This window comes from Petromyzon marinus, chromosome 34, assembly GCF_048934315.1.
Source record: "Petromyzon marinus isolate PM22_M1 ecotype Great Lakes invasive population chromosome 34, UKy_Petmar_22M1.pri1.0, whole genome shotgun sequence".
Classification (NCBI taxonomy): Eukaryota; Metazoa; Chordata; class Hyperoartia; order Petromyzontiformes; family Petromyzontidae; genus Petromyzon; species Petromyzon marinus.
The window spans coordinates 5,634,774-5,661,492 of NC_133700.1; the positions used below are offsets into that span (position 1 = coordinate 5,634,774).

The 26,719-nt window shown below is 51.1% G+C and overlaps 1 protein-coding gene across 5 annotated transcripts in view; it reads right to left on the minus strand.

Annotated features, from left to right (window-relative positions):
- GAD1 (glutamate decarboxylase 1) overlaps positions 1–26,719 on the minus strand; it is a 67,190-nt gene that overhangs the window by 37,382 nt on the left and 3,089 nt on the right. For 2 of the 5 annotated variants that reach the window (XM_076071649.1, XM_032965483.2), the window contains exon 2: positions 4,978–5,253. In XM_076071649.1, the coding sequence (XP_075927764.1) occupies positions 4,978–5,074 (97 nt within the window). In that variant the 5' untranslated portion in view covers positions 5,075–5,253. Of the gene's footprint in view, positions 1–4,977; positions 5,254–5,555; positions 5,668–14,087; positions 14,235–26,373; positions 26,653–26,719 lie in introns of those variants that run through there. The other 3 variants (XM_032965481.2, XM_032965482.2, XM_032965485.2) reach the window with 3 other exon arrangements.

Here is a 26,719-nt window from a genome sequence, read left to right on the forward strand (position 1 = left end):
AGGTGTCAGGCAGACCCCCGAGCCTTTGACCCCTAACACTGAAGTAACAGTAATAATCATAATTGACACTTCGATAGCGCCTTTCACCCAGAGATCACAATTGTAACGGAGCTTTAGACAGACTCCCACTTAAAAACAAGGTATTCTTAGTCTGGCTCTCCAAACAGGCAATATTAAACCCCTAAACTGCTTAAACATATCTTTAGCCTTCATCTCAGCCTCGTCTTGGATATCCATTAGAATCATCAGAACATTCATGGAACTGTGCCTTCGTCTGGCACTACAAGCCTTTTTTAGGCATCTAAAATAAACCATTACTTTTCCCAACAAGATAATCATGAGTGTCGTCTCGCATGTCCTTGGCCTCATGGGCTCTCTGGGAGTGCATCATTTCAGCAGCATGGATTCAGTTCAGGAAAAATATTGGGCTGGTTTTCACACACGTGGTGTCTCGTACAATGTCAACGGGGACATCAGTCTACAAATTGTAGCACGCTAACCAGCCTATAAAGTGGAGAGAAAAGGTGAACAATCAAAAGTGCATAATGATCGGAGGACCACAAAGGATTTGTTGAAGAGGAGCGAGCTCGAGAGAGATGAAAACGTCCAACAAAAGGACTCAAAAATACGGTTCGCAGATTTACTGTAAAAAACTATTCGGAAAAATAAGAACAAAAATCAAAGGATACAAAAAACACAGAATTGATTAGAGACGTCAAAATGAAGCATTGGGGAAGTGCAAAGGCAAATAACAAGGTGATTGGGTTATAGCGTGTAAATATAAAGACCGAAACAGAATTTCTCCACAACTCTGGCTGTTGCCTGATAAAGCTGGTTGTAATTACCAGCAAAACGTCATTCTCTCATTTGTAAAATGTGGGTTTTACTCTCCAACACAGCGGTGTGCTGTACTCGTAACGAATTGGTACGTTTTGTTTACGTGACAAGCCTTACTAATTGGCTGTGTCGGGTGGCGGCGGGTTTAAACAGACACATTTATATATTTACGAGATCAAACCCCAAAAAAACATCTGAACAAGATAAACAGGAAAAGGTTGGTTCTATTTGGGAATCCCACGTGGTAGGTAGGTAGCCCTCGGGGAGAACGATGGGACCCAAGTTCCACGATAGCGTCAGAATCTTAATATTCGTGGGGAGAAATGTTACGCAGATCGCGATGGCAAAAATTTATTTAACATAAAAATTGGAGTTTTTGGGGTTTTTTTTTACCCGCTTGGTCAAGAGATGCAGATCTGCATTTGGATTGCATCACCCGCCGACTTGATTTACCGTTCTGGTAGGGACACAATGGAGGAGGAGTCAGGTTCACAAGGTTTCAGTTATTGATATATAAAGTTGGTTCACTGTAAAATAAAAATCTCGCATCTCCAAAAAACTACCGAAAACACCAAAGACAAAATACTCCCGTATACCCTTAATGGACTGTGGGGGCAAGTGGGGTGAGCGAGTAGCACCTATGAAGGCCGGCACGGCACATGAGGGGATGGGTGGCTAGAACCACGTCCTTGCCTCCCTGGTGGCAAAGACTTTACTACACACTGCACAAGGTACTCATTTGAGGCAGAGTCGACCTAGGGAAGGCCCATAACCGGTTCAGATAATCGTCACTGGGTTGGCTGGAGCAGGAATCGAACTCGGGTCGCGGGGTTCGTAGTGCGGCTTGCTAACCGCTACATTACCACTGGAGACACTACACACACACACTCCAACCCAGAGTGAAATCCCACCAAGAGATGGGGAAACGCTGCAATATGAAGAAGAGCGACACAGTTGGGCGAGGATGGAGGAGGTGAGACGGCTGCGTTGAGCAGTATGGGGAGTCGAGTGGGGGGTGGGTTCTGTTGTTCATGAACCCCGAGGCCTCTCCTCTGCTCCCTCCCTTCCCATTCCACGCACCGCTGCCCCCCTCTGTTGTATTTGTCCAAGCCAATCTCACAGAAGGGGAGAGAGAGAGAGAGAGACAGACACAAAGATCCTCCCTGGCGTGTGTCCTACACAGACCGCTGGGGCAAGTCCTGTTAGCGGAGCACCCCCGTGAAAGCGGGAACGGCACACGAAGGGGGTGCTGTTGTCAGCACCACTCCCGTCCGCTTTTGTCTCCCCGAGTGGCGATGTTTACTACACACCGCAGCAACAGGTACTCATTTGAGGCAGAGTCGATCTGAGGGGCCCAGGACCGGTTCAGATATTCGTCACCGGTGTTGGCCGTGAGCGGGAATCGAACTGGGCCCGCTGGGTTCATAAGCTCAACGCGCTAACCGTTGCACTACCGCTCCCAACACACTTTACACACACACACCAACACACAAAGACTGACAAACACAGACACACTCGAACCCTTTCCATCGCCTGTCACCTCATTCCCCCCATTTGACAATCATCGCCATGCTTGGTTTGCAGGATTTAGCCCTGCCGTGCTATCGCAAGGTTTTCGTTTGCCTTCCTTCACCTCCTCATCAGTATCCGCCAGAATGTCTCATTACGTGTAAAACGAGCTTGAGCAACCGACAGAAATGCAACGATATTCTAGGGGAGGGGACGAGAACTAAACAAAAAATGGCAAAAATATTCGGTCGAGCATACGTTCACAACTAGAAATATATATACACACACAAAGATCCCCCATATAGCCTTAACAGACTGTAGGGGCAAGTGCTGTTAGCGAGCACCTATGAAGGCCGGAACGGTACACGAGGGGGTGGGTGGCCAACACCACGCCCGACCGCCTTTGTCTCCCTAGTGGCGATGTTTACACACCGCACCAGGTACTCATTTGAGGCTGAGTCGACCTAGGGGAGGCCCGGGACCGGTTCAGATAATCGTCACTGGTGTTGGCCGTGAGCGGGAATCGAACCCGGGTCGCCAGGTTCATAGCGCAGCGCGCTAACCGCTACACTACCGCTCCCCACAATATATATACACACACACATATATACACACACACATATATACACACACATCCTGGCTTCGAATCATGGTTCAACCATCCCAGGGCTTGCGCCGTCATCCCCGACTCGATGGATATAAACGCAACAATGCACATCTCCTATATACTGCACTGCCTTCTGTTCTTCCCCATTGCTCCGTCTCTGCCCGATCCACTAACCCCAGCCGCCCTCTCGTTCCCCGAGTCGATGGAAACCACGTGGGGATGCGCACGCACACCCCCCCCCCCAATACCCCAGCAACCCCCGACCTACTCATTCTCACCCCCCCCCCGCTCCTCCTCGTCAAGTAGATGGACAAGCAGGACGCCCATCCTTCCCTCGTCCGTGCCGTGTGGCAGGCATCGCGACGTCGTTATTTTGTATTGGGGGATGTGGGGGGGGGGGGTCTGTGTGTAATGATGGGGGGGGGGGCACCTGTGGTATTTTTATCTCCGGACTTAAGTACCCCGACACAAAAATCCATACCGCCACACCTCGCGCGCACACAAAGACAAAGATCCCCGTATAGCCTTGACAGACTGTTGGGGCAAGTGCTGTTAGCGAGCACCTATGAAGGCTAAAATAAGCCTTGCATTGGCGCGCGCGCGTGATTTATCAACGCGTGCGTGTGGAATAGGGCAACGTGTGGTAAAAGGTGCAGCCCTGAAAGTGCCGGCCTATGCCACCGCTATAGCTGTGGGTGTCCTCCCACCCCGGGGGAGCTCTAGAGACCCACCTGGACGGTAACACACAGTACTGTATATGGCCTACTTTCAAAACACACACTGGCCAGACGTTTTGGAAGGAGATTTGGGGAGTAACCTACACAGGAGCAGAGTTACCCCCCACATAAGAATAGGTTTTCCCCTTTCTGGCAACAAAACAGCTGTGTTAAGATGTTAAAACACCAAACTGAAACCTTTTGCAAGGAATCATGTCTGCATTAAGCAATTATACTTGTGGTGAACATGCAAACAAAAAAACATGCTCTGACAGTATGTGCATTGTCTTTGAAACCGATTGGTCCACAACCAGACAGCTTTCTTTAGAGCCTAGTCTCAAAACGATGTTAGACCAGAGGATGGCAAAAGGCGAACAGCACAAAGACAATGCCACCGTCAGGACAATGAGAGCTCGGGGTTAGCAGCGACATCATGGGACCTCCTTTGCCAGTGTCAAAATATCCGAAACCTGTCCTGTGCTTAATGAAATTAACAAGACCGCAAGAGAGATGCGAGACTAAAACGAGGTGCAAACGAGACGGTTACAACGGGAGACGAACAAGACTCGATTCTCTCCTGGGACAATTGCACGCACAATGTGGTCACCTGGCACACGGATGGCACTCGTGACCTGCTGCAGTCTCGGCGCAGCACACCTTTGTGTACTGTAAAATCCATTACTGTACTTGCTGTTAAGATCGTGTCAATTGCCTACTAGACCAACTTCTGTCAATTATTCGGCTAAAACACGATTGGTTGCCCGTCCATCTGCCTAATAAATAACATCTCCCTCTGGACCCCCACGCATCCCATCACAAAGGCACCCCCGTGTAGTTTATAACAGACTGTTGGGGCAAGTGTCGCTTGCAAGCACCTGCACACAACACACGCGCGGGATAGGTGGCCATCAACAACCGCGGTTCGCCGCTTAAGTGGCAGTGCCGTCTCCACGGCGCTTGTGCCATGCTTGGTGCACTGTGAATCCTCGTGAATTGTCGAAAGCCTGCCGACAGGAGGTCACCGAACAGACCCAGGTGCCATGGTTCCACGAACTGAGATGGCTGGCTGATACACCAACTCTGCTCCCCCGCTGTGCCAACTCTCCGCTCGTTGTTGCGAGTGTCGCTCCTCTGCCCTCCTCTGTTGCTGGAGGGCGACTGCCTCAAACTCCCCAGCAGCAGCGTCCTTCACGAGCCTCCTCCACAGAGGCCGATGTTGACACCAAACTGGTCACCCGGTCAAATCGGCGAGTCCAATCATCTCCACATCTTTCCATTCTCGATCAATGTCACCACACACACTCTCACCGGTTGGGGGTCGCAGGACACGCGCCGAGGGATCCCTCCCCGCTCCGCTCGAGGCAGCCCCCCCTCCGCTCTCCGCTGTGCTGGGTGGCGTGGCCATTATGAGAACCTTCCCTCGGAGTTGAACTCAATGAGATGTTGCGTGCCGTACGACCACCCCCCTTGGTCTCCTCTTGTTTCTCCGTCTCAAAAAGGGGAAGAACTCGCTAGGTAGCAGCCGGACACGAGCGCCACAAACTCCCGTTCTGAGGTGGCCGATGAACGTTGGGCGAGAGAATGCTGTGGAGGACAAAGAAACAACCACAAATGGCACTTTAAAATATATCATATCTGCATCGTGGCGGCTTAGCACACGTCCAAATAAAAAAGGGCTCAAAACGCCAAGCGGGCAGCAACAAACAGCTCCAAGTTTAAGAACGAAACAGGAATTTCTACACAACTCTGGCTGTCGCATGATGAGGCTGGTTGTAATTACCGGCGAAACGTCGTACTCGAATTGTAAATGTTGCGGGTTTACTCTCCACACCGGTGTGCTGAATCAGTAGCCAATTGTCATGTCCCGTTTACGTGGCAAACCTTACCAATTGGTCGGGTGGCTACGGCGGCGGCGGCAGGTTTAACGACGCGTTTATATTTTACGCGATATAAACCCACAAGCCTCTGCTGTGGAGCACCAAGTTGTCGTAGTGGGCATGAGTAGAACGCTGCGTCTTGAATCGAGGAAGAGCTTGGGGGGGGGGGGGGGGGGACGAGAGGAGACGATGGGAGGAGGGAATTCCCAAGTGGAGCAGTGCGAGGGAAGAAGCCGTGCAACAAAAGTTTGATTCCTGCTCATGGCCACTAACCCCGGCGATGATTCTCTGAACCGGTCCTCGCACCTCCCCTAGGTCGACTCGGCCCTTAAACGAGTGTCCTGCTGCGGTGTGTGTGAAAAAACCCATCAACACCGGGGAGACAAAGGCGACCGGGTGTGGTTCTTGGCAGGCCCTTCGTTTGCGCTTGCGAACACACCACGTTGCCCCCCCCCCCACCCCCCAAAGGTCCGGTTAAGGATATACGGGGGGGGGGGGGGTCTGTCTTGTGTACGCGCTTGCGATGCACTCCCGTGGGTTCAGAGACGGGAGAGACGGGGGAGACGTGGGGGGACGTGGGGAACGGGATGAGGATTTCCTCGCTTCCATCGCGTGGACTTAGTGGCGATGCCTGCACATCGCATTCGGGACTCGGACGGGGGCCGCGTCGACCTCGGGGGAGCCCAAGGACCGGTTCGGGTAATCGTCACCTGGGTGGTGTTGGGTGGCGTTGAGCGCCCAATGGAACTGGGGGTGGCCGGGGGTGTTCGTAGTGCAGCGCGCCAACCACTACACTACCGCTCCCTACATACAGCAAATGCAGTGCACGTGGATTGAACGCGCGCGCACAATCAACGTATTATATAAACGTGCAGTACCAGGCATCGCATATACTGATGCAGTATAGTTTTACACACATACTGCACGCGTCATCAGCAGCAGCCATGCTCAATCCACTGCTGGATGATGGGCATTCCCTAGCAAAGACAAAGATGCCCAGTATAGCCTTGAACAGACTGTTGGGGCAAGTGCTGTTAGCGAGCAGCACCTATTAAGGACAGCGCAGCAGACGAGGGGGGGCGGGGGTGTGACCAGCACCACGCCCGGCTGTCTTCATCTCTCCAGTGTTGATATTTACACACCGTACCAGGTACCCATTTGGAGACCGAGTGGACATAGGGGAGGCCCAGCACAGGCTTAGATAATCGTCACCTGCTGCTGGTCACGAGCGGGAATCGAACTCGGATCTTGGCTGGGTTCGTAGCGCAGCGCTTTAACCGCTACCCACATTACATGGCGTGTACACGACACACCACACAAGCATATGAGATACATGCGTACATATGCACACAAATATTCGCATTACAGTATACACAAACTGCGCACCCATCAGTTAACACGCACACGTGAACGTTGCGCACACACACACACACCAAATGGTTGTTAAAAGTTAGGTGGAATGTACCCACGATTTACCCCATCACACGATCGATCGGCTGTGTGGGTGAACCCACACGATCTCGACCGCTGGATTTCACTGCCGTGCCGGGATATGGGAAACGAATCCGGGAGCTCATCACCGACTCACCATTGGGCGGCAGCTCCCATTGCGTCTCAGTTCACAAGGAGCGTGGTATACGAGCGGTAACCGGTTTATCAAAACTGGTTTTCAAAACTGGTTACCGGGGATTGAAAAAACAAATGTAACCGCTCTTATATATATACGTATACACACACAGACGTTTACGCTATATTTTTAAATACACAGGCATAAAGATACACACACACAACATAGACCGCACATATTACACACACCGATATATACAAAGACACCAGATTGTGTATTACACGTCCTAAAGACACAAATACATATATATGCATGCGTGCAAACACACAGCCTTGTATATCTCTCATAGCGCACCACGCATTTAAATGTAATCTAAATATGAAAAACTCAGATTCCCACGCATAGCCTTAACCAACCGCTGGGGCCAGTGGTGTTTGCGAGCGCCTATTAAGGCCGGCACGGCACACGAAGCGGTGGGTCGCCAAACACCGCGCCCGGCCGCCTTTGTCTTCCCAGTGCTGATGGTTAAACATCAGGACTGTCGAAGCCCCAGGAACGGTTCAAATATTCGTCGTCACCTTGCATTGAAGGCGATGCGGGGGAAAGAAACCGGGTTCGTAGCGCTAACCGCTGCCCCACCGCTCCCCACACACAACACACACACCGCATTATTATATACATACAAGCACGTATATACCCGCACGTATGAGACACACACACCTCGATTTACATTAACATCTTAAAATAGTACAACTATAACAGCATCCACACATTCATAAGCCGCTCCGCGTACACAAATATAATGATTACCCCCCTCCTGTACAACCTTTTAAGAGACTGTTTGAGGGGGGAGGGGCACGTGCCATCATCTACTACCGATGGAGGCCGGCACGGCACGCGAGGGGGGTCCAGTAGCCAAGGACACGCCCGGCCGCCTTCGTCTCCCCAGTGCCGCTGTTCATCCATTACACCGGATAAATCGTTTTAAGGCTCAGTCAACCTCGAGGAGGCGACCCAGGACCGGTTGAAGTATTCGCCACCTGTTATTATTGGTCGCGCGCGAGACTGTTAACCTCGGGTTGCCGGCTTCGCAGTGCGCTAACCGCTGCGCCACCGCTCCACGTACTAACACACGCACGCACGTGTGCACGCGTTCACGCACGTGTGCACGCGTTCACGCACGTGTGCACGCGTTCACGCACGTGTGCACGCGTTCACGCACGTGTTCACGCACGTGTGCACGCGTTCACGCACGTGTTCACGCACGTGTGCACGCGTTCACCGGTGCATGATAGGCAACGGTAAAGGCGATGAAATGAATTCTCTTCCTATAAATCGTAGAAGAATACATTTTATCGCGACGTTTCGGGCCAGCGGTCTCATGTCGGAAATTAATGCGAGAGGACACTTATTAATTACATATTTTACAAGCGTACATATGTATAGACGAACACATTACACAATTTATATATTTCACAATAATTCATTGGACATGCATGTAAGCAATGGTATAAGCAGACACGCTTCTCGGCTCCATAACCATACCTGCAACACATACGGTTAGACACGCGTAGTGTGTGTACAGAAAACGTGTGCTGTGTAAATACTCACACGTACAACAGTGTGTGAACCTACATGCACACACCAAATTATACGTATAAGAGTCTGATCCTGTCTCCGATATCGGAGAGCCTGGTTTGTAATTGGAGCAACCGCTCCGATTTTAATTTCGCTCCCTCCTATTTCAATAACCAAACCATAATTTTTACCAGCGTGGTGAAGTATGGTCAAACAATCTCCCCCGCCCGATCGATACGGCGTGGGAAGGCCTTCCATCCAGCAGCGTATGACAAAAATCTGTATAATTAATGTTCACCATTTGGTTTGTGCGTGGCCAGAGACCTGGCCCAATTGTTGTTGTGAAACCCTCCGCCACCCGACAGTCAAAACAAACACATTGTCACGTGGTCGTGTACAATCGTTATAAAACGCGCGCCGATCATTTTTATTGTTCCAGCTCACGGGTAAGTTCAATAAACAATTCTCTTACAAAATCGCAGTCAAAATACGACGTTTCGCTTGAACTGCGTGAAAAAAACCCACGACCCGAGTGAGTGCCACGAAAGGCGACGTGTTTGTTGGGACTGAGAATGGTGTGCGGATGACGAGCGAGCGAGTTGCTTCTGTTTGGTCGGATAGCGGAGGCGGCTAAATGGGTACGCCACGGGCTAGAGAAGAGTTGAACCGATGCGTTACAAAGCAGGAGGAGGATGTGCAGCCGTGTGGAATTGCCGACGATTGGTACCAGCGGTGGTGTCAAAATCGGCCTTCATGGGAGGAGGCTCGTGGAGGACGCTGCTACTGGGCAGGTGGAGGCAGCCGCATTCCAACAGCAGCGGAGGGCAGAGGAGCGACGCTCACAACAACGAACGGAGTACCAGGCGGCTAAAACATTTCAAAATTTGGCACAGTAGGAAGCACATGTGGTGGGGGGGGGGGGGCATGTCAGTCATCTCAGTCAACCCACGGTACCTGGGTGTGTTCCGAGACCTCCTGCCAACGAGCCTTCGACACTTCACGTGGCCTCAAAGTGCACCTAGCCTGGCACAGGCGCCTTTGGTGACGTGACCGCCACTTAGTGGCGAATGTCGGCTGCTGTTGGTGCGATGGTGATTGTGTGCGATGGGATAAGATGGGGGTAACGGGGTGTGCGTGTGGGGGGGAGGGGATGCGTGATGGGGAGGCGGGGTGATGGGACCATCACTCAAATTGCGTTGGACACGCACCGCTAACGTAGCGAGACCGCTGCTCGCTACATATGCAGTGGTCACGCACGCGTTGTGCACGCGAGTCTCTCGTTATAGTCTTCTTAGGGGAGAGCCGTGGCGCGGCAGTCGGCGGCATTGCGACACCATCCCGAGTTGAGCATTCCGAGTTAAGATTCCCGCCGGACGGATAACATCGGTAGGGCAAAACTATTATGAACAGGTTACTGGGGCCTCCCCTAGATCAACTCGGTCTTAAAAAATAAATAAATCTGGGTGCGGTGTAAAAACCCATCAGCACTGGAGAGACGAAGGCGGCCGGGCGTGCTTCTGGGCCACACGCCACCTTGGTCTTTGTGCGAAGGGCTTTGCCTTCGGTGACGCCGACTAACAGCACTCGTCTCGACAGCTATTCGGGGGATCTTTGTCTTTGTATAAAATATCGCTAAATCGGGGACATGTATCTTTGCTTTTGCCAAGGTATGCGCTTGTGCATTTTTAAAATTACATCTACCACGAATACGCATTTAAGCTAGGTGCATCTTATACAATTAGGATAAAACATTAAGTACTGTACACATATAACTGTTGTCAGTTGACTATTGAACGAAGGCATAATCTCCACTCCGCATGCTTGACCATACTTCACCACGCTGGTGACATTCAAGTTCGTACGGAAGAGGCTTACATTCGTCTGTGCGCTGTGAATGTGTATACAGTATACAATCACGCACGGTTTTATTGTATGGCCAATTGGAAAATGTGTTCCGTACCAGGTAACTCAGTCTAGGAATACGCATAAATAACATGTTCATGGGGACAGATTCAATACAATATACCGCTCATCTCCGGATATTTACGGCGAGACAATATACAAATATATATTACAAGGATAATTATAAAACACGACACGTGTGTGTGTGTGTGTGCTATTCTACTATCCTTAAGATCATCTGGACGTTCCGACCGACCGACCTTCAGGAATTATTGAGGCTAAGATCGCGAGTCCTAAATATTCTGGGAGAAGATCATCATCAGCAGCGGCGGCGGTGGCAATGATCGATCCACTGCTGGATGAAGGCTAATCGCAACCCGCCGCTTATACTCAACGACCCTACGATGGCTACGAATCCACTTGGCACCCGCACACGATCGGATTCCTGCATCGCTCCATCTCTGCCCGCCGCTGGTCGCGCCCTCTCGGACGTGTCGGGTTGCATTGGCGTCCCGTCACCCATCCCTGACCGTCTGGCATCGTCTCGTCTAGCCCAGAATCGTGCTCAAACACCCTTCCCCGCGTCCTAACAGTTTGGAGGCTTCCAACTCTGCGTGCCTTATCCAATCCTCGTGGCTTATTCCTCCCTCCAGTCGTCTCTCGCTCTATTTGCAGACGTGCATCTCTGCACGTGTTTGTTGTTAACACTTCAGTTTTGTTCGTTTGTTAGTGACCCGTCTATCGGAGAAGGTAGTGACAACGCTATTTCGTGCGTTCTTTTGCACGTACACTAAATATAGCATGCGAAATTGTGCACATTTATTTTAGACTGTTATGTGCGTATATATGTAACACACGAATGGAATCTGGCGTAATTTATTAACGCAGCGTGGTAATGGTTATGTCACTGCAATATAAATCGTACTCAATATAAAAAAAACAAATGCACACTACTATATATACAGTAAACACCTATGCATAGATACAAATGTACAGATTTTGCACTGTGTAATATATACTACGTTGGATCACGTGAATCAACACGCATGGATACACAGACAATGAAATAACTTACAGCCCTTTGTCAATAGGCTGTTGGTCATAGGCGGGGTGGCCGGGGGCAGTGTTTGGCCATACTTCACCACGCTGGTCACGGCGTGCTGGGCAACGGGGAAGACATTTGAATTAAGAGTCATTGCCCGAAACGTCGTCTATTATCCTTTTTTCTGGTAAGGCCAGTGTATTATACGATTGTGTCGAGTTCGTTTTATGTCATCTATGGCGGGGAATCGAATTCAGACGGCGTCGTTCATAATGCAGCGTGCCAACCACAGCGCCACCGCTCCCCGTCTACACATCTCGTGTGTGTGTATATCAGCAAATATTGCAAGTGTATATTAACATTTATGTATGCGTACTTTAGTAGTACGATGGTGATACGTATATATTTATAAAGTGTGTTATACACGGGTTAACAGATTTCAGAACATTAAATAGGACAATGACAGCGACACGAGAATTAGAGAGACGCTTACACACAGACTCCCGTTTAATTATTAGCAGACTATTGGTGCAAATATCTGCGAGCACCTATTAAGGTCGGCAAGGCACACGACGGAGGAGTGGCCAGAAACACCTCTGGCGACTGCCTGTCTCCCCGATACCGACGTTTTAGACACCGCACCAGATGCTCAGTTTAGGCCGAGTCGACCTAGGGGTGTCCCTAGGATCGGTTAAAGTATTTCGCAACCGACGGCGTTGACCGTGAGCGGGAATCGAACTCTGCTTGCCGGGGTCGTTGCCCCACACGCACCAACCACAAGACTACCGCTTGGCCCACACGCACCAACCACAACACTACCGCTTGGTCCACACGCACCAACCACAACACTACCGCTTGCCCCACACGCACCAGCCACAACACTACCGCTTGCCCCACACGCAACAACCACAACACTACCGCATGCCTCACACACACCAACCACAACACTACCGCTTGCCCCACATGCACCAACCACAACACTACCGCTTGGCCCACACGCACCAACCACAACACTACCGCTTGGCCCACACGCGCCAGCCACAACACTACCGCTTGGCCCACACGCACTAACCACAACACTACCGCATGCCCCACACGCACCAACCACAACACTACCGCTTGGTCCACACGCACCAACCACAACACTACCGCTTGGTCCACACGCACCAACCACAACACTACCGCTTGGCCCACACGCAACAACCACAACACTACCGCATGCCCCACACGCACCAACCACAACACTACCGCTTGGCCCACACGCAACAACCACAACACTACCGCTTGCCCCACACGCACCAGCCACAACACTACCGCTTGCCCCACACGCACCAACCACAACACTACCGCATGCCCCACACGCACCAACCACAACACTACCGCTTGGCCCACACGCAACAACCACAACACTACCGCTTGCCCCACACGCACCAGCCACAACACTACCGCTTGCCCCACACGCACCAACCACAACACTACCGCATGCCCCACACGCACCAACCACAACACTACCGCTTGGTCCACACGCATCCGCCACAACACGACCGCTTGCCCCACACGCACCAACCACAACACGACCGCTTGCCCCACACGCACCAACCACAACACTACCGCTTGGCCCACACGCACCAACCACACGTCCATTACACACACGCATGCACACGCACAGATCCGCACAGGCAATTGGGTGCCCGCGAACAAGCATTTGCCCCAACGCACAGACACGTTGATACAAAGTGGCCTTACGTCGCGTTTGATTGATGGTCATTTATTTAACGAAATGAGATCCATTAAGATGTGTTTTTTTGCTTGGAAGGAGCTTCGTGGGAATTGTGGTTTGCTCAGATATATAATTTGTAAGATAGATTTTATCCGTGTGTCTATCTCTGCCCATATCGCCCGAAATGTCGCCGGCCGCGTCCAATATCGGACGCAAAGCAGATGTAGCCCTGGACAGAGCATGGATGGGTATGATGGGCGACGGCCATGCATAACAGGTGTTGTAGGTCTCTGCAGGCTCCAGCGTCGTCAGCAGAGGGCAGTGCAGCTAAAACATTGATCAGCGTTCAAGACGTCGTAGAGACAGGGTCAGATTAAGGCTGAGGGACCCAAGGATACGAGGGGGAAGGACGGGTGTATATATATTGCAAATACAATTCCGAATTTAAATCATTTACCTATGTAAAGTTAACGAATCCAAAACAGACGTCCATTGACATTAAAACGCATACAAATAATATTTTGAAAATTAATTTTAGGATATATTTCTATTTTTACGGGTAATATTTTGCCATTCTTCAACTATGTTTTGTCCGAATTCACAGGGTTCTTGATACGTTTTAATAAACGGATTTGAGGCGACCCCACTGGAAATAAGGGAACATTTTATATAAATAACGGTAATAAAACATTAAACTTAAATAAAACAGTGACATTTAAAAAAAAATCTTACCTCCGATGAGCACCGCTGGTTGCATTCGGTGAGAAAGAAGTCCATACCTACATACAATAACCGTATGGTGTCCCGACTTTCGCGCCACCGTCTATCGAGGGAGTTTGGTTCTTAGTGTGGGAAGGGCACCGGGGTACGAGAAGATGATGAACACCGTAACGGTGGTCCCACAACGACGGGTTCACCAACCCACTCTCTCTTTGCACTGCCACCACTCACACCCCCCCCCACCCCGCCTTAGCCACACCTGGCTGCCCGCTGCCCAGCGGCTTTGGGAGCTTCTTAAATCTCTACGTGATCCACCAACCCTTTGCTTCTCAAGCGCTGTTCTGTCGAAGTCAAAAACAAGCTCAAGCGATTTTTCGCCTATTGTGCCTTTTCTCATTTACAGCCGTGCAGTAATCCGGTGGTGCGAATTCCACATTTCCTATGGCGGGACCGAGTCTATCCATAGGACCCCCACTGCTGATTTCTCCAAAAAAGTGGATACTCATTTTATCGACCCTGCGGGGGAGGGACGATTGGGTTGATCGACTCCCCGCCCCTCCACCACCATTTGAACTCGCAACCTTGCGAGAGACGCGGCGATTGTACACCACCCACGTGTTTCACCATCGGACTATCATTTTTATTCCTCTAAGGTCGGATTGTCAACCCGGCTAATGTCATCGTTCCACGACCTTCAGGAGAGTTATTCTGGCTCCGTTATCACACGCGTCCGTCCGTGCTAGCTTGTTGCCATGCCAGTAAATTCGAGCGTACATTACAAAACAGAGACAAAGCCCCCCCCCCCCCCCTCCTCTTTCCCCCGTATAGCCTTACAGGCTGTTGGAACAAGTAGTTTGTGAGCACCTACGAAGGATGGAATGGCACACGAGGGTATGGGTGGCCAGCACCACGCCCGGTCACCTTTGTCTCCCCAGTAGCGATGTTTTTTTGTTCGTTTTACACTGCACCAGGTACTGGAGGATTTGACCTAGGGGGACGCAGAGAACCGTTTCAGATATTCGCCACCAATGCTGGCCCGTGAGCGGGAATCTAACTTGGGACACCTGGATCGGAACAGTGCCCCAACCGCTACACTATCCGCTCCACACACAGATCACCACACCAGCCACATCACACACCAATACGCACGCAATTACAAAGACAAAGGGCCCCCCCCCGCGGCTCGGTCTTGCAGGCCGTGTATTCACTTCAGATTAGCACGGTTGGCTACGTACGGCGCGAAAGAAGTTCAACATACACACATTGCAGGGGCTGTTAACGATCACCCACTTCAAGGCCGATAGGCAAACTATGAGAGTTGTGATCAGAAAACATGTAACGGATCCCCCAACCCCCACCACGATTTTATGACCGTGTTGTCCTCATGATAACCCCCCTCCCCCCCACCGCACTTTCCGTCCCCGTATTTTAAAGCAGAATTTTGGGATGGTTGCGTCTTATAATGAATCCAGTACGTGTGTGTGTGCGTGCAGACTTGTAAAAGTTTGACACCGAAAGAGCAGGGGACAAGCAAGGAGAGACATTCTAGAGACTGTTGCGGGGGGCTTGTGCGACACAAAGGGGGGGGGGGATGGTGTACTCCGGTTAAGACCAACAGCAGTGCCAATCAAAGGAGAGATGGATACACCACCCCCCCCCCCCTAAAAAAGACATCACCTTCACCGGACGAGATGGAGCGACGAAACGAGCGGCTGCAGGCACGAGGTGGATTGTGGGTACGGCGCGACCGTGAGAGATGGCCACGACCTGGGGAGACCCATCCATCCAGCAGTGAATCGAGACTGGCCGATGAGGATTATTATGTCGACGAGCTCGCGTTAACTCGCACCTGTACTTTGATTCTACGGTCCGACGTGTATTGCCGTCCCCCCCCCCCCGCCCCCCAGCCTTCACCAACCCGCACTGACCAGCTTGGTGAGGTATGGTCAAAATAGCCCCCCCCCCCCGCCTGCCACGAACCAGACGACCTGGGGGGGGGCTATTATCATCCAACGGTGGAGTGACAAAGGGGGCTGTGCAGCATGTTCGTGCGTTGACCGTATCGGGAGACGGAATGTTTTAAAATCCGATTCAACAGATTTCATTACGAATCCAAGCACGTCGATCCTATCGCGTCCCATTCAGGTGGCTTCGATTTTCCACACGCCGCCACCCTCCACCCCAGCAGGGACTTGATCGCATCATTCTTATTTGGCTTCTTTACCCAGGGAGAAGCCTCACCGAGTCTCTCGACCCTCTTTCTCAGGAGGGTCCTGCCGAATATTCGTAATGGTGAGGGGCGGCCGATTGATTGCTTACACGGGGTCGGGTCATTTTTTTTTATCTTTCAAAAATAGTTGTGGCACATTTGGACCGCGACGCCGACGCACAGGGTGGAATTACGTCCAGGGATCTTGGACGTACGCCGTGTAAACAAGCGGGCGCGTATCCACACGGCTCATTAACCACCGGCAGTATTAAACAGGGTGGCCGCTGGATGTCGAACCGTAAGCATCTGCAACAGCAAGCTTACTGCCGTGCTATGGCACAGCCGCCCAAGAGCACGGACCGTGCGTGTTGCTGTACATGGGGGCATACCGTCCGTCTCTCCACTGCTGAATGAGGGACAGCTCCAGACCCTTCGGGTGATGGCATTCATTTGACCACACTACAAAAACACGCTGGTCAGCGCATGATTAAGGCGTTGGAGCATCATCATCATCATAGGCCTTTGTGTCTCGAGAGACAATTATTTTTGCGCCTTACGAGGTGAGCTGTAGGTTTTGCAGCGCCTAGAATGACTCAGTAGGCCAATCCTTGAGTGACAATCCTTGCCACAGCAATTGCAAGTGAATGCGGTGGCAGCTCCAGAGGTGTTTGTTGCTTTTTCTTTACGTCGCTCCCTCTTGGTCTGCAAAGCGGTGCATCTCCTCGCCTCTCATGAGGCCTGTTTTTACAGCCTGCTGCCAGCCGAGTCGGTCGCCGGCAGTTTTCTCCCAGTCATTTGGGTTGATGTCGCAGCTCTTCATGTCCCGTTTACAGACATCTTTGAAGCGCAGGACTGGGCGACCAGTGACCCGTGTGCCTGATGCTGGCTCGCCGTACAAGATATCCTTGGGTAGTCTGCCATCCTGCATGCGGCGCACGTGTCCAAGCCATCTCAGGCGCCTATGACTGAGTAGAGAATACATGTTGGGAATATTGGCCAAGTTGAGAACTGAGGTGTTGGGAATGTAATCTTGCCATCTGATAGAGGATGCGCCTGTGACAGAGGTGGAATGTGTTTAGTCGATGTTCTTGATGGGCGTATGTTGTCCAGAACTCAGACCCATAGAGGAGGGTGCTAAGGACGCAGGCCCGGTACACTTGTACTTTGGTGTTGAGCGTTAGGGATTTGTTCTCCCACACTCTTTTAGTCAACCTGAACATAGCTGTAGACGCCTTCCCAATGCGCTTGTCAATCTGTGACAAGGGAGATTTGTAGGTGATGGTAGAACCCAAGTAGGTGAAGTCCTGAACGACTTCCAGGGTGTAGCTGCCAATGTTTATGGAAGGGGTGTCTCTGACATCCTGGCCCATGACATTGGTCTTTATTAGACTGATTGTCAGGCCAAAGTTGTTGCAGGCATTGGCAAGGTGGTCGAGGAGTGTCTGCAAACCTTGTTCTGTGTGAGCTGTCAGCGCAGCATCATCAGCAAAAAGGAGTTCTCTGATGAGGACTTTGGTTTTGGATCTGAGACGGCCAAGGTTGAGGAGTTTGCCATCAGATCTTGTATGAAGAAAGACTCCCTCTTCTGCTGTCCCAAAAGGCGTGTGAGCATAAGTGAGAAAAATATGCCAAAGAGTGTTGGGGCACGCACGCACCCCGCCTGCTTTACACCGCTGAGTATGGGAAATTCCTCTGAGGTGGTGCCGCTGTGCTGTATTGTTCCTTTCATGTTGTCATGGAAAGAGGAGATTACTGCCGGCAGCTTCGGTGGACAGCCGATCACTTTGAGGAGTTTGAAGAGGCATCCCCTACCGATGAGGTCAAAGGCTTTTGTAAGATCAATGAATGCCAAGTATAGGGGCATTCTTTGTTCGACATTTCTCCTGTAGCTGACGCAAGGAGAAAAGCATGTCAATTGTAGACCTTCCTGCTCTGAAGCCACACTGAGCCTCAGGATACATCCTCTCAGCTAGTATCTGTAACCTGCTGAGGGCCACACGGGCAAAGGTTTTCCCCACAATGCTCAGCAGGGAGATGCCGCGGTAGTCATTGCAGTCCCCACGGTCACCCTTGTTTTTACATAGGGTGATGAGATGTTGGAGTCTCTCATGTCTTGAGGCACTGCTCCTTCTTCCCAGCACTGGCAGAGACCTTCATGGAGTTTTGTGAGGACGGCGGATTTTGCACATTTCAGTACCTCAGGTGTGATGCCGTCCTGTCCCGGTGACTTGCCGCTGGCTAGTGAGTTGATGGCGTTGTCAAGTTCCTTCAAGGTTGGAACATTGTCCACTTCGTGTATCGTTGGTAGGGGCTTTACAGCAGCAAGGGCAGCTTCTGACACACCGTTGTCTCGTGAGTAGAGCTCCGAGTAGTGTTCTACCCACCTGGCCATTTGCTCTTGTTTATCAGTGATGATGGCCCCTGTGCTGGGTTTAAGGGGGGCAGTCCTCCTGATATTTGGACCAAAGGCTGTCTTGATGCCTTCATACATGCCACGGATATTGCCAGTGTCAGAGGCGAATTGGATCCTACTGCTGAGATTCACCTGGTAGTTGCTGGCGCAGCGTCTGGCGGTCGTTTGAGCTGCACTGCGAGCAGCCTTCAGAGCCCTTAATGATTCTGTACTTGGGACTTGCTTGTACTTCAGGAGCGCCATGCGTTTGGCTTGGAGGATGGGTTCCAATATAGCCAGGTGTTCCTCAAACCAGTCTGTGTTCCGCCTTGTCTGCTTGCCCAAGGTATTGATGGCTGCATTGCAGATGGCGTCTCTGATGTACGCCCACTTTGTCTCCACGCTTCCATCTGGTGTGTCGTGTAGGGACTGCTCAAGGCTGTGTTGAAATAATGGAGTGAGCTCTGGGAGGGATGTTTTGGCAGAGTTGATGCATAGGTAGCGCTTTTGTTTGAGTCCGTGCATCTTTCTGGGGCGTAGTCTGACCTTGCTGGATACCAGCGAGTGATCGGTGTCACAGACTGCACTGTGGTAGCTGCGTGTGACGAGTACCGAGTTGAGGAGGGCTCGTCGGGTGATGACGAGGTCCAGTTGGTGCCAATTAAGAGACCTTGGATGTCTCCATGATACTTTATGGCATGGTTTTGTGAGAAAAAATGAGTTTATGATACAGAGATTGTGGTATGAACAAAACTCCAGTAGTCTGGCCACTGGCATTCATCTTTCCAATGCCATGATAGCCAAGGCATGCGGGCCACGCGTTGTGGTCAGCCCCAACCCTTGCATTGAAGTCCCCCAACAGAAACATGTACTCAGAGCTGGGGATTTTGCTAATAATATTGTGAAGCTCTTCACAGAACTGGTCATGAATCTCCGGAGGTGAGTAGAGTGTTGGGTCGTAGATACTCAGGATGTTTACATGGCCAGAAACAGTGAGCCGTCTCATGAGAAGAATCCGCTCGGAGCCTGCAGTCGGTGGTTCTATCATGCCAAGGAGTGTGTTTTTGATGGCGAACCCAACACCTTGTTGCCTTGGTTCGTTCTGTTGTTTTCCTTGCCAGTATGAAGTGTAGTCACTCTCTCGTAGAGAGCCACTGCCATCAAGCCGGGTCTCCTGCAGTGCTGCAATATCGACATGGAGTCTCGCCAACTCCCTGTCGATAACTGCAGTCTTGCGGATGTCCTCAATCTGCAATAGATCTTCGGAGAGTCCAGAACACATTGTACGTACATTCCAGCTTGCAAAATGAAGGGCTGGAACCTTCTTTCGTTTTGTTTTGCTTTTGTCTGGTGCAGGTTTTGCAGCTCACTTGTTTGGTGATGAACCACAAGCCCCAAGAACCCATTGGAGCAGGTGAGCTGTGGCGGGAAAGCACCTTATTGGCCGGGGGCTGCCCAGCTTGAGGCGGGTGGCGGTAGCTATCCATTGGGGTGCAATGACCCCTCCCACCGACGATGGCAACCCGTGGCGCCCATTTTTTACGCCAATCTAAAAATGAGCTTATAACCCGTGACTGCTGCCATCCGTGTTTCTTGGCCACGATTAGGTGGCCGAGGAGTGTCCTCTCCCCCATTTTTGCACCTCTTGTTGGCGCAAAGCCCGGACAGGTTATTCTGGAAATCCTGGGTTGTCCATGCGTCAGGATCCCCCCCTCGGCCTTGCTGGTGATGTCCAAAGGAGTGCGTAGCACGACGTTTGGTACCAGTTTGGCTGCAGGGGCTGCCGGGAATGTGCCGCAGTGCGTCACAAAACGGCCTGAGGGGCCCCACTCCTGATTTTCTGTCGGGGTTTACTCCCTTAGACATTGACTCTCCCGAGACACTCACAAGGCAGTGAGAAACCCGCGTAACCCTGGGAGGGGCCCTTACCAGGTACCGACAGCCGGGCCAGCTGTGCCTGGGACTCGCGCAATGCAGGGTCGTCACGCCCTGAGATAGTTTATGACAAACTACCCGCTACCATAGAAGTACCGTATAACTGTGAATGTTGTGGCACTGCCCAATGCTGCCCCACCACGTGGCCAACTACAGCAAACCTGTTTTTGCGTGGTGGTCACCTTGAAGCACTGGCCAGGCTCAACCCGACTTGGCTTTCGAGGGGAGGAGATCGTCCACGTCCTGGACGATTGTTAAATCGCGCATCAAGTCATAAGGTTGTTAAACGTTTGCAGTATTCACATTACCAGTAACCGCATGAAAACAAATCTCCGGCGAAAACCGGTTAACGGTTTTCCGAACAGACAACTTCAGCAATACACGAAATATGCTTAACTTTTTTTTTTTAAACTGGCCTGTCATTGACAGGTCACGCTTGGATGGGGTACAGCCACCTCTTCCAAGTCGTCTAGTTAGCGTGGCAGAGTAGGCCAAATACCATTACAGAGCACCCCCCCTCCTCGTGGAAGCCCTTCCCACAGCAGTGGCATGAGCAGAGCAATTTCAGGGCTGCACCTTTAGCTTCTTAACCGAATGAAAACAAGGGAAGTGTGCCAAGCGATGACCTCAGCCACCGTGCGGTTTGTTACTGGTTGCACGTGCGAAATCAATTCGCGCATTGGTTACTGTAAACGCAAATCGAAAAGGTTACCGGTTCCTGACTTTCTGAACCGGTAATAGATTTTGAAAACGGTTAACGATTTACTGGTTATCGTTTAACAACCTTTGTACCGTATACACACGTACACCACCTCAACCAAATTGCTTTTGCACGCACGCAGTTGCTAAAAAAACACGTCTATGAGCGCACGCATACTTGTGTATACAGTGAGGGAAAACAAGTATTTGATCCCCTACTGTTTCTGTCCGTTTGCCCACTGACAAAGAAATGATCGGTCTATAATTTTAATGGTAGGTTTATTTGAACAGTAAGAGACAGAAAAACAACAAAAAATCCAGAAAAACGCATGTCAAAAATGTTATAAATTGATTTGCATTTTAATGAGGAAAGTAAGTATTTGACCCCTCTGCAAAACATGACTTAATACTTGGTGGCAAAACCCTTGTTGGCAATCACAGAGGTCAGACGTTTCTTGTAGTTGGCCACCAGGTTTGCACACATCTCAGGAGGGATTTTGTCCCACTCCTCTTTGCAGATCTTCTCCAAGTCATTAAGGTTGAGGCTGACGTTTGGCAACTCGAACCTTCAGCTCCGTCCACAGATGTTCTATGGGATTAAGGTCTGGAGACTGGCTAGGCCACTGCAGGACCTTAATTTGCTTCTTCTTGAGCCACTTCTTTGTTGCCTTGGCCGTGTGTTTTGGGTCATTGTCATGCTGGAATACCCATCCAAGACCCATTTTCAATGCCCTGGCTGAGGGAAGGAGGTTCTCACCCAAGATTTGACGGTACATGGCCCCGTCCATCCTCCCTTTGATGCGGTGAAGTTGTCTCGTCCCCTAAGCAGAAAAACACCCAAAGCATAATGTTTCCACCTCCACGTTTGACGGTGGGTGTTCTTGTTGTCATATACAGCATTCCTCCTCCAAACACGGCGAGTTGAGTTGATGCCAAAGAGCTCCATTTTGGTCTCATCTGACCACAACACTTTCACCCAGTTGTCCTCTGAATCATTCAGATGTTCATTGGGAAACTTCAGACGGGCATGTACATGTGCTTTCTTGAGCAGGGGGACCTTGCGGGTGCTGCAGGATTTCAGTCCTTCATGGCATAATGTGTTACCAATTGTTTTCTTGGTGACTATGGTCCCAGCTGCCTTGAAATCATTGACAAGATCCTCCCGTGTAGTTCTGAGCTGATTCCTTACCGTTCTCATGATCATTGCAACTCCACGAGGTGAGATCTTGCATGGAGCTCCAGGCCGAGGGAGATTGATAGTTCTTTTGTGTTTCTTCCATTTGCGAATAATCGCACCAACTTTTGTCACCTTCTCACCAAGCTGCTTGGCAATGGTCTTGTAGCCCATTCCAGCCTTGTGTAGGTCTACAATCTTGTCCCTGACATCCTTGGAGAGCTCTCTTGTCTTGGCCATGGTGGAGAGTTTTGAATCTGATTGATTGCTTCTGTGGGCAGGTGTCTTTTATACAGGTAACAAGCCGATATTAGGAGCACTCCCTTTAAGAGTGTGCCCCTAATATCAGCTCGTTACCTGTATAAAAGACACCTGGGAGCCAGAAATCTTTCTGATTGAGAGGGGGGTCAAATACTTATTTCCCTCATTAAAATGCAAATCAATTTTTGACATGCGTTTTTCTGGATTGTGGTTGTTGTTATTCTGTCTCTCACTGTCCAAATAAACCTACCATTACAATTACAGGACTGATAATTTCTTTGTCAGTGGGCAAACGTACACAATCAGCAGGGGATCAAATACTTTTTTTCCCCTCGCTGTAGTACACGTATACTTGTGTATAGTACACGTACCAGTAGCCGTGCGTGCACTTGCAAATCTCGAACCCTAGTGCAGTCAACCACCCGCCCTCCAAAAGTGTGTGCGTGTTGATACAGTACACAGTCATAGTTATTAGATTCGACAACTACACAGCCATATACCGCACGACGCGCAAATACTACATCCACACAAAGCACCCCGCATTCGCCAGACCATTGGGGCAAGCACTGTGCTTTTAGAGAGCACCTTCACAAACGGCCGGCCGTCTTTGTCTCGCCCGGTGCCGACGTTTATACACCCGCACCAGGTACTCGTGTTTAAAAACAAACAAACAAACACAAAGGATGAGTCGAGTTAGGCAGGGGGGAGGAGGAGGGGGAAGACGATCATCATCACCGGTACAGGTATTCGTCAGATGATGTCGACCGTGAGCGCGAATCTAACTCGGGACGCCGTGTCGCGAAGCGCAGTCAGCCAACCCGCTGGGCTACATACAAAGAAAAACGCGCACGCGCGCCGCGCACGCGCGCCGTGCACACTTTGCGCATGAGCGCGCGCACGTCAGCGTAGCGCAGTGCACAGATGAGCTCAGATCAGGCGCGCGCACACCTGTACGCGTTCACCTGTTGTGCATGGCAATGCGCGCACACACCTGTACGCGTTCACCTGTTGTGCATGGCAATGCGCGCACACACCTGTACGCGTTCACCTGTTGTGCATGGCAATGCGCATCTGTTAGTCAGCGAGCACCTGTTGAAGCTAGGGTACGGGTGATGGCTATGGTAGCCTATAGAGAGCGTCGTGTACTCCCCGATTGCCCTGCTTTATCTAACATTCCATATACAATTGTAATGAGCAATTTATAGGCAAGATTATTTTTGACCGACCGTACTTTCGCCAGGGATTGAGCGGTGGCGCAGTGGTTAGCGCACTGCGCCGTAAACTCGGCTCTAATCAGGTTCGATTCCCGGGCAGGGCTCTAACATCCGATGGATATCTTCCACCGGTCTTTGCACTCGCACAGAAATCCCCCCCCCCCAACTCCACTGGCCCGCTACTAACCAACGCGGTGAAGTATGGTCAAACAACAAAACGAAGTGGTGGGGGGGGGGCGGGGGGGTCATTCATCTCACAGTAGATTGTTTTTTTTAAATGAGTGCGATTTGTACACGAGAATTAATGTATCCAGCCGAAGCCTCATGGAGATTCGTTGTGGCGTTATCGTTGGGATCCAAGTCCTTTATTGAACCACAGGTGACGAGCAATTGATATGGATCATTAATTTTTTTATTACGTGCTTTATTTAGCCGGGTGAGCTCGCACCGAGATTAATAGTCTTCTATTAAAGTCCCTTTTTTGTGTTACCACATCAGCAATTGAAACGGATTTTATATTTTTGAACGACGTCCTCTACTAAGCCAGATGTCACTTTGGAGATTCAGATTAAAAAGGCACGTTGGTTAATTAACCTCGCAATTAGCCATTGAGATTATGGTTGAATTTAATTGCGATTTGATAATGTGGGGGGGGGGGGGGGGGGTGCGGGGGATGTTTAACGATATAATCGGGAAACCGGTAAGTTTCCAGAATCTATTTACCGTTTTAGGAAGATCAGAAAACGGTGGTCGTTGTCGAGTGGAGCGTCGGTAGCGGGCACACACGCGCGCGTACAAACGGGACGGCAGCCCGAGTCACCGCGTGGTAAGATCGTGCCCTCGTTTCTCAAGTTAAAAAGGGGGGGGGGGGTAAAAGGGGGGGGGTAAAAGGCGCAGCCCTGCAACTGCCGATTTTCTCACGCCACTGCTAGCGTAAGGGCCTCTCCACAAGGATGGATTTCCCCGGAGGGCATTTGGTCTACTCCTCCACGCCGATCGGACGTTTTGGAAGAGGGGGGGTGGGGTACCCACACTTTACCCCACCGGACGCAACCTGCCGATCGAATTAAACCCGACGATTTCTGGATTGCAAATCCGCTGCGATAGCAGACTCGGAATATTTATTCTGGGCGAAATCCGAAGAGCTATGAAGCGGTGGAAGGTCCCTACGTCACTTCGTTAAAAATAAATGATAAAACTCCAGCGTAAGTGCTCGGTAGTTCTATTCGTGCGGAAAAAAAACCGATAGATTTTTTCCTAACGGTTACCGGTAATTAAAACGGATGTAATAAACGTAATATAAAAAAAAACGTATATGTAAATACACAAATGAGTATATGCATGTACAAAGATCCCCCGTATAGCCCGAAGACTTTTCGGGCAAGTGCTGTTAGCGAGCACCGATGAAGGCCGGCACGGCACACGATGGGGGGGGGGGGGGGGGCAGCACCACGCCCGGTCGCCTTTGTCTCTCTAGTGGCGATGTTTACACACCGCACCAGGTTACTCACGAGGCAGTGTCGACCCAGGCGAGATCCAGGACCCGTTTAGATAATCGTCACCGGTCGTTGATCGTGAATGGGAATCGAACTCTGGATCGCAAAGTTCGTAGCGCAGCGTAGCGCTAACAGTATACGTGTACGTTCATTACACACAACCCATACACAGGCGTCAGTGCAAATACCCTCCCCGTACAACCTAGATATTGTTGAAGTGCAGATCGCAAGCACCTATTAAGAGACCACGACGGCGCTCGCAGAGTGTGTAATCAACACCACGCCCGGCCGCCTTTGTATCCCCGGTGTTGACGATTACACATCGCACTAATTAAGGCCGAGCAGACCTTTGGGTGGCACTGGAGCGGTTCAGATCCGACTCGCTAATGAGGATGGCTGCGGGCCATATGAAACGCATGCACGTGTACAGCAGAGAGAAGAGCACACACGTGCATGTGCGCACACATAAATACATAATTTTAAAAAGCGCCCCCGTCCAGTCTTAACAGACTGTTGGGGCAAGTGCTGTCTGAGAGCACCTTATTAAGGTCGACAGCACAAGATTGGGTTGGTGTGGCAAAGATCACACCCGGACGCTTTTATCTTCCTAGGTGGAGGCACCGCACCGGTTCTGGTAATAGTGACGGGTGTTGGGCCGCGAGCGGGAGGCGAACTCAGGTCGCCGGGGTTGTAGCTTCGTGCGCTAACCACGACACTACCCCACGCTTTTACATTAGAAACGACGCGCAAAAAACCACCACGTATAAAAGCATAAATGTACGCACACAAATATGAACACACACGCGATACTCTCACCTGCACACGCGCGTATTCGTGCGCGCATGTATATTAGAAAAAAAACACGCGTACGCGTGCGCGTACGGGTACACGCGCGCGGTCCGGCTTCACCTCACCCACCTCTGCACACCTGTACTCCGGTGAATGATTGTCCGCTGGCTTGGCTGGCTTGTTGAATGCGCTCCCCTTCCTCCTCCTCCTCCTCCCTCTCTTGCTTCACACTCCTGCTGCTGGCGCTGCCGCTAGCTGGGTGGCGCGTGCGTGCGTGCGTGCGGTCGAGAGGGCTTTGGCGAGCGAATGTTGGCTAAGGCAGCGGTGGCGGACAGAGTCAGCGAGGCTGGGCTGCCCGAGGCTGCTTGCTGATAGTAGTGGTGGTGGTGGGGGGGGCGGTTGATGTCTGGCGAGGACGTGGGTGGTGATTTGGGGGTGGGTGGTGATGGAAGGGCGAGCACGGCAAGGTAGGTGT